The sequence below is a fragment of the Embiotoca jacksoni genome, unplaced genomic scaffold (genome assembly GCF_022577435.1).
Source record: "Embiotoca jacksoni isolate LCO1_2020_lvr unplaced genomic scaffold, fEmbJac1.0.p SCAF_82, whole genome shotgun sequence".
In the NCBI taxonomy this organism is placed as follows: domain Eukaryota; kingdom Metazoa; phylum Chordata; class Actinopteri; family Embiotocidae; genus Embiotoca; species Embiotoca jacksoni.
This window is the reverse complement of record NW_027185439.1, coordinates 288,977-296,476: the sequence shown is the minus strand read 5'-3', so window position 1 is coordinate 296,476 and position 7,500 is coordinate 288,977. Positions and strand designations below refer to the sequence as shown.

The following is a 7,500-nucleotide window of genomic DNA, read 5'->3' as shown; positions in this document are numbered from 1 at the left end:
AAAGTAGTAAAAGTATATGCTCCCTGTCAGTGTTTTATTGTAAAATATGATGTTTTTGTTGTATTTTACTGCTGTATTTTTTTAAGGTTGTGCTGATTTTAACTACTTTCCACACTTTAATCTACATTATAATGATTTATCAAATTATTATGTTTGTAGCGTCACTGTTGTGAGAAGCAGTGACGATGCATTTTTCCGGTGAATCCGATGAAGGGTTTTTTAAACATTTTATTTAGCCTATAAAGAAAGATAATATGATCTTATATATATATATATATGTATATATATATATAACATTTCATCCTACAGTTTATTAGAAAAATTTAAATTAAAACTCACAAAATTTAAAGAAACATGGTTTTCAGTGGAAAGGAAGGAATCAGGAATCTGCAGGTTGTTTTCTTTAATCTGATTGGATGCTAAAGATATTGCAGGTAAAAGTAAAATAAGTCCTCAAAAAACTAAATATCTCATAAAAGCAGGAAAGAAATCACAATATTGGCATTTAAAATGTTTCGATTTGACATAAATAAAAATAAAAATCTTTTAAAAGAGTTTTCTACTTTTTAGTTTATGATTTCAATTTTGCCTTTTACAGAAATTTAAAGTATTTGATATGTGCATGTGTTCATATCCAGTCCAACGGTGACCTTCGACCCCGCAGCGCCCCCTCCTGCTAACCCCGCCCCCTCCTGCTAACCCCGCCCCATCGTGATAACCCCGCCCCCTCCTGATAACCCCGCCCCTCTGCAGAGAGAACGGGAGCTCCATTCAAACACACCGAACTCGGCGGCCCGGGATGCGACAGTCGGTGTAGCAGCAGGAAGGCGGCAGAAGAAGAAGAAACACACGCGCGCTTCGCCTCGAAACCAGACGAGCAAAAGGGCGAAGAAGAAGAAGAAGAAGAAGAAGAAGACGACGAAGAAGACGAAGACGAAGAAGAAGAAGACGAAGAAGAAGACGCGGAGACCGCAGCCGGAACACTGAGACGTCTGCTAGCAGGAGGCTAACGGCTAACGGCACCGACATGGCGAGCGCCTCGTACCACATCTCCAACCTGCTGGAGAAAATGACGTCCAGCGACAAGGATTTCAGGTGAGAGTCACCCCCCCCTCCTCCTCCTCCCTCAGGCAGGGGGCGAGCCGTGCCCGTCCGGTCCACGGTACCGACCTTTGTATTCGGAGTGATTTTAAACTGCTGCGGCTCCGCGAGGCCGCAGGCTGCCGATGCTAACCGCTGTAGCCTGCCCACCTGTCTGATCGTCGTCACGGCCGCTAGCTGGCTAGCTTTAGCTGCCGGCGTCGGTTGGCGCGCGGTGTGACAGCAGGTCAGGCGGCGTTTCAGGAGCCGGTCAGCCCGCCTCACGCGCCCGGCACCGCACGGGACGGCCCGCAAACTGACAGCTGAGTCAGTTAGCACGCCTCGCTAGCTGGTTAGCGCTAACGGGAGCTGCGGTTTTTTTAAACGGGAGGTTAGCATGTGAGCTAACTGCTGCCTACCTGGGGCTCGTGCTGCCTACCTGGGGCTCGTGCTGCCCACCTGGGGCTCGTGCTGCCTACCTGGGGCTCGTGCTGCCCACCTGGGGCTCGTGCTGCCTACCTGGGGCTCGTGCTGCCCACCTGGGGCTCGTGCTGCCTACCTGGGGCTCGTGCTGCCTACCTGGGGCTCGTGCTGCCTACCTGGGGCTCGTGCTGCCTACCTGGGGCTCGTGCTGCCCACCTGGGGCTCGTGCTGCCCACCTGGGGCTCGTGCTGCCTACCTGGGGCTCGTGCTGCCTACCTGGGGCTCGTGCTGCCTACCTGGCCCTGCTCCGTGTTGTTGGTGGGGAGCGCGTGCAGGTCATTCAGGTGATGGACGGTCACTGATGGACTAGTTAACCAGGTTAAAACGTGACAACTAATGTGACTATTTTAACTGTTTTATCAGTTATTAATGACATTTTATCACTTTTATAATAAAACATGTTTAAAGCTGAGAAATCCTAAAATATGAATATTCACTATTCAGGTGTAAATCAGCTGTCAAACTTTAATTAAAAGTTCTTCAATATGCTTTAAATTAAAATGAATGTTTTCTGTGTCTCTTTGATTTTTACCATTAATTATAACGTGGTTTATTTTCCTGGTTCGTCCCGTTTACATATGAAACCTGAGTTCTGATAACAGATGTTACAGATGAGTGACTTGTTGTCTTACGACGCATCGATCTGTGTTTCAGTAGAAAAATGTCTTGAGTCTGAACAGCTGTTACGACGAAAAGGATCAAGAGCTTTTTTTAAACCCTAAAATAAATAAATCAGTTTTAACAGGCCGAGTGTGAGCAGCTCGAGGACGTTCACCACCGAAGCTTCTTCAACAAACCTGTGAAACTGTGAAACTTTCTCCCCCGTCGCTGCAAAAAACTGCCGCCGACCGTCCGATCAGAGAAACCAGAGTCCTCTCGGTCTTTAATTCTCCTTTTTTTTTTTTTTTAAGGATTCACATCTCTGCTGATTTGTCTGATTTGAATGCAAACAGGAGGCTAGAAATATTTCAATTCAATTTTATTTATATGGCGCCAAATCACAACAAAGGTTATTTCATGGCACTTTAAACACATTAAAGTCCTTCCAGCAGAACTTTACAGCATCATACAGAGAAACCAACAATTCACACGTAAACTAGGAGGAAAAAACTCCTGTTTAAGGGAGAAAAACCTTCAACAGAGGAAAGAAAAAACTCTTTTAACTGCAGGACATATGAAGACAGAAATATTGATCGGCAGCAGATTGTAATTTGGCGTTAAAAAGGATTTTGTATCAGTATGCAAAATAAAAAGAACGATAAGTGTCCTTCGTTGTGTCGTCCTGAAGACAACAAACCGTTGTAGGTGTGGAGGTTTTTTTTCTCGTTCTTGTAAAATACATCTTCCTAAAACACTCGATATTTTGTTTTTTTTCAGGAGCTAAAAAGGAAGAAAGAAAACAGCTGAAATACAGCGGTTGTTTAAACTAAAGTTGTTGTTTTTGCCCCGAGTTCAGACTGTCAGGCTGCAACCGGTCAAACGTCTTTCTCTGCGTGGTTATAACATGGAGCCCCTTTTATCGGTACTGTCGCTTTAAGAAAGGATAGCTACCGAGAAAAACAAGATGAATGTGGAGCTGAGGCACAAACGACGTTCCAGCCGAGCAGAGAAAAATGCTAAAAGACACTAAATAGTTCGTCCTGTCACTCAAATATTTTGGATTCAACTTTCTGAATTTTCTTACCATAGTTTCTTTACACCGCAGTTTGCTAAATGTTTCACTCGGCGCCTCCTGGTGGACGTTAAACCCCAAACTGTATTAAATTATTTCGTTTTGATTGACGGGTTTGTCGCCGCGTCTCCAGGTTCATGGCGACGAACGATCTGATGACGGAGCTGCAGAAAGACTCGATCAAACTGGACGACGACAGCGAGAGGAAGGTGGGTTTCTTTCTTTTTTACACCTCTAACTGTGTCTTTGTTTTTCTATCTCACTGCTGATTGGTTGATGTGATGATTGACAGGTGGTGAGGATGATTCTCAAACTGCTGGAGGACAAGAACGGAGAAGTTCAGAATTTGGCCGTCAAATGGTAAAAAACAACAACAACAACAACAGACCTCTGGTGTTTTAGTTTTTTTTTTTAACTTCCTTTTCTAACTGGGTGCGTTTGTTTTGTCAGCCTGGGCCCCCTGGTCAGTAAAGTGAAGGAGTACCAGGTGGAGACCATCGTGGACACTCTGTGCACCAACATGCTGTCGGACAAAGAGCAGCTCCGAGACATCTCCTCCATCGGACTGAAGACTGTGATCGGGGAGCTGCCGCCCGCCTCCAGCGGTAAAAAACACAAACAACAAAGAAACACGGTTTCTACTTCAAAATAAGTTTTGTTTCTCAGATATTCTGTTTACGATGAAGAAAAGCAGCAAAAACGTATTTTTGAGACGCTGAAATCTGCAAATATTAGACAGCCCCCCCCCCCACACCCACACACACACACACACACTCTGTCGGCCTTTAAAAACGACTGAAAAGATAAATCGATAAACGGATTTATTCACGCTCGTCTCTCTGATCTCAGGCTCTGCTTTAGCCGCCAGCGTCTGTAAGAAGATAACCGGTCGTCTGACGAGCGCCATCGCCAAACAGGAAGACGTGTCGGTGCAGCTGGAGGCGCTCGACATCATGGCCGACATGCTCTGCAGGTACGTTCCCCTTCTTTTATGTTTTTTTTCTGTTGAATCTGCATTTTTTTTTTTTTTTTTTTTTTTACCAAACGGCATCGCGTCTCTGTCCGTCCGTCTCTCTGCAGACAGGGAGGTCTGCTGGTGAACTTCCATCCCTCCATCCTCAGCTGTCTCCTCCCTCAGCTCACCTCGCCCAGACTGGCCGTGAGGAAGGTAGGTCACGACCTTTAACCTCTCAACACACCCCCCCTCTCCCCCCGTTTAGGAGCTCATTGGTTCAGTCTGGTCTCGTTTTCAGAGGACCATCATGGCTCTGGGACACCTGGTGATGTCCTGCGGGAACCTGGTCTTCATCGACCTGATCGAGCACCTGCTAACCGAGCTGGGCAGGAACGACAACATGTCGACCACCAGAACGTACATCCAGTGCACGGCGGCCATCAGCAGGCAGGCCGGACACCGGATCGGTAAGACGGACGGACGTTCGGGGTGTCGCCGTGGCGATAAGAAACACGAGGGTCGATCAGGAAAAAAAGTTCAGTGTCACGCACGCGGAGCAGCAACCTTCACGAGGAAGTATTTTCACGTGTCGTCAGTGAGTTCCGCACGTTTTTGTGAGCCGCGGTACGTGAAACATTTGGAGAGCCCCGTTGCCATGGCGACACAGTTCAAGGCGGTTTGTTGTTCTCTGGGGTTTCAAAAAGACGCAGCGTCAGATGGGAAACTGAAACCAACTGACAAACATAGGGAAGAACAAGAGCACAGACTAGAATACAGCAAGGAGGGAAGGACAACGAGGGACAGGTGGAACTAATCAGGGGGCGGGGCCAACAAACATCCCGAAGGACAGGAAGGGAAACAAAGACAGACAAGAAAGAGGTGAGGAACAGGAAGCACAAAGTGGAAATTGCCGCGTGGGCTCAGGAACACTTCACAACTGTTCACGTACCAGTCGTTACAAAAAACGTCCGGAACTCAGATGTTCAACAAGAACATACTAAGAACTTTTTTGATCGACCTTCAAGTAGAAAACACAGAAATCTCTTTTTTTTTTTTTTTTTGACGATAACCTAACAATTCTAACCGTCTGACCTTTGACCTCGTCTCTGTTCAGGAGAATATCTGGAGAAAATCATCCCGCTGGTCGTGAAGTTCTGTAACGTGGACGACGACGAGCTGCGAGAGTACTGCATCCAGGCCTTCGAGTCCTTCGTCAGGAGGTGAAACACGCAAAACAACAACAACAACAAACTTTCTCTCGCCGCCGCGGTCGTTTGTCGTCGGCTTTAATTTATTGTTTTTCTTTTCGTAGGTGTCCTAAAGAAGTTTACCCCCACGTTCCCACCGTCATCTCCATCTGCCTGCGCTACCTGACCTACGACCCCAACTACAACTTCGACGACGAAGACGAAGACGACAACGCGATGGACGCCGAGCAGAACGACGAAGACTACCAAGGTACGAAAAGTTAGAATTTTAACAACCGCTTTGTTTTTGGTTTTCGGTCTTCCGACGCCGAACTCGACGTTGAATCTGTTTTTTGTTTTTGTCTCCGTCTCGTCCAGGCAGCGACGACGAGTACAGCGACGACGACGACATGAGCTGGAAGGTCCGGCGAGCGGCCGCCAAGTGTTTGGACGCCGTCGTCTCGACTCGCCACGAGATGCTGCCGGAGTTTTACCGCTCCGTCTCTCCGGCGCTCGTCTGCCGCTTCAAGGTTCGGACTCGACGCGAACTTTGACCTCTAACGTACAAGATGTGAAATCAACACCTGACCTGTGTGTGTGTGTGTGTGTGTGTGTGTGTGTGTGTGTGTGTGTGTGTGTGTTCAGGAGCGGGAGGAGAACGTGAAGGCGGATGTTTTCCACGCCTACCTGTCGCTGCTCAAACAGACGCGACCGGCTCAGAGCTGGTTGGCCGACCCGGACGCGATGGAGCAGGGCGACACGCCGCTAACGATGCTGCAGAGCCAGGTACCGTTAAAAAAAAAAAAATACCCCGGGTGGGTATAAAGGCGCAGTGGTTGTCACGGTAACAGACATTTGATAGGAAAATACTCACTACAAAAACAATAGAACAGAAATATAGAAATAACAGAAGCTAAACTTAAATATTGGTTAAAACATGAGATTAAATGAGATAGCGTAAGCTGCTATATTAGCATAAACAAAATAACGTTGGTTGCTAAGTTGGTCTCCACCAGCTAACCTTAGCTGTTTAAATATAATAATGGTAGCCGTCATGATAGCCTAAATAAAATAATGTCAGGCGCCTCGTTAACCTAAACAACAACATTAACTGCTACGTTAGTAGAAACCTGCTAGCGTTAGCTGCTAAACAAAACCCTGTTAAATAATTATGGTATTAGAGACCACTATTTTTGGTTGGGCAGAAGTCGGTCTGTTGCCATGGTAACGTCTCTCTCTCTCAGGTTCCCATGATCGTAAAAGCGCTTCACAAGCAGCTGAAGGAGAAAAGCGTGAAAACCCGTCAGTGTTGTTTCAACATGTTGACCGAGCTGGTGAACGTCCTGCCGGGAGCGCTGACTCAGCACATCCCGGTCCTAATACCAGGTAACGCCGGGTGACTTAAAAAATAAAACATTAAAGTGTGCGGCCCAATCGGGAATGTTTATCCGTCTTTGCGTTTCAGGAATCATCTTCTCCCTGAACGACAAGTCGAGCAGCTCCAACCTGAAGATCGACGCCCTCGCCTGCCTCCACGTCATCATGGTCACGCACCCGGCCCACGCCTTCCACGCCCACGTCCCCGCCCTCGTCCCGCCCGTGGTGGCGTGCGTGGGAGACCCCTTCTACAAGATCACCTCCGAGGCGCTGCTCGTCACCCAGCAGCTCGTCAAGGTGGGGGTCGAACCCCCGCGACCTTCTGGTGACCTTTTCTTCTTCTCCACGTCACAGGTGATTTTTACTCTTCTTTGCTCCGCCTCTTCCAGGTGATCCGACCTCTGGACAACCAATCGGAGGGCTCCGACAGCTTCGACCCCTCCCCCTACATCAACGACCTGTTCACCTGCACGATCCGGCGCCTGAAGGCAGCTGACATCGACCAGGAGGTGAAGGAACGGGCCATTTCCTGTATGGGGCAGATCATCTGTAACCTAGGTAACCGCCTGCCCACCCCGCCAGTCAGTCACGTGATGATGTCACTAGTTACCATTACAGCTACATGATTTTGTCGTCTTCCTGTTCCGTTGCCTAGGCGACCGTCTTCCCACCGAGCTCCCGGGAACGCTGCTGATCTTCTTGGAACGCCTCAAGAACGAGATCACGAGACTGACCACGGTGAAAGG

At 47.9% G+C, this 7,500-nt stretch overlaps 1 protein-coding gene across 1 annotated transcript in view; it reads left to right on the top strand.

Moving 5' to 3' along the window:
- The first annotated feature begins 762 nt into the window (after window positions 1–762).
- Window positions 763–7,500, top strand: part of cand1 (cullin-associated and neddylation-dissociated 1) — a 12,261-nt gene continuing 5,523 nt past the window's right edge. Inside the window, exons 1-15 of the mRNA XM_069139400.1 lie at window positions 763–1,095; window positions 3,369–3,444; window positions 3,528–3,595; window positions 3,686–3,840; window positions 4,085–4,208; window positions 4,316–4,403; window positions 4,489–4,657; window positions 5,305–5,410; window positions 5,503–5,648; window positions 5,756–5,907; window positions 6,023–6,163; window positions 6,622–6,763; window positions 6,843–7,051; window positions 7,144–7,312; window positions 7,410–7,499. Coding sequence (XP_068995501.1) covers window positions 1,028–1,095; window positions 3,369–3,444; window positions 3,528–3,595; window positions 3,686–3,840; window positions 4,085–4,208; window positions 4,316–4,403; window positions 4,489–4,657; window positions 5,305–5,410; window positions 5,503–5,648; window positions 5,756–5,907; window positions 6,023–6,163; window positions 6,622–6,763; window positions 6,843–7,051; window positions 7,144–7,312; window positions 7,410–7,499 — 1,903 coding nt within the window. The 5' untranslated portion in view covers window positions 763–1,027. The remainder of the gene's footprint in view (window positions 1,096–3,368; window positions 3,445–3,527; window positions 3,596–3,685; window positions 3,841–4,084; window positions 4,209–4,315; window positions 4,404–4,488; window positions 4,658–5,304; window positions 5,411–5,502; window positions 5,649–5,755; window positions 5,908–6,022; window positions 6,164–6,621; window positions 6,764–6,842; window positions 7,052–7,143; window positions 7,313–7,409; window position 7,500) is intronic.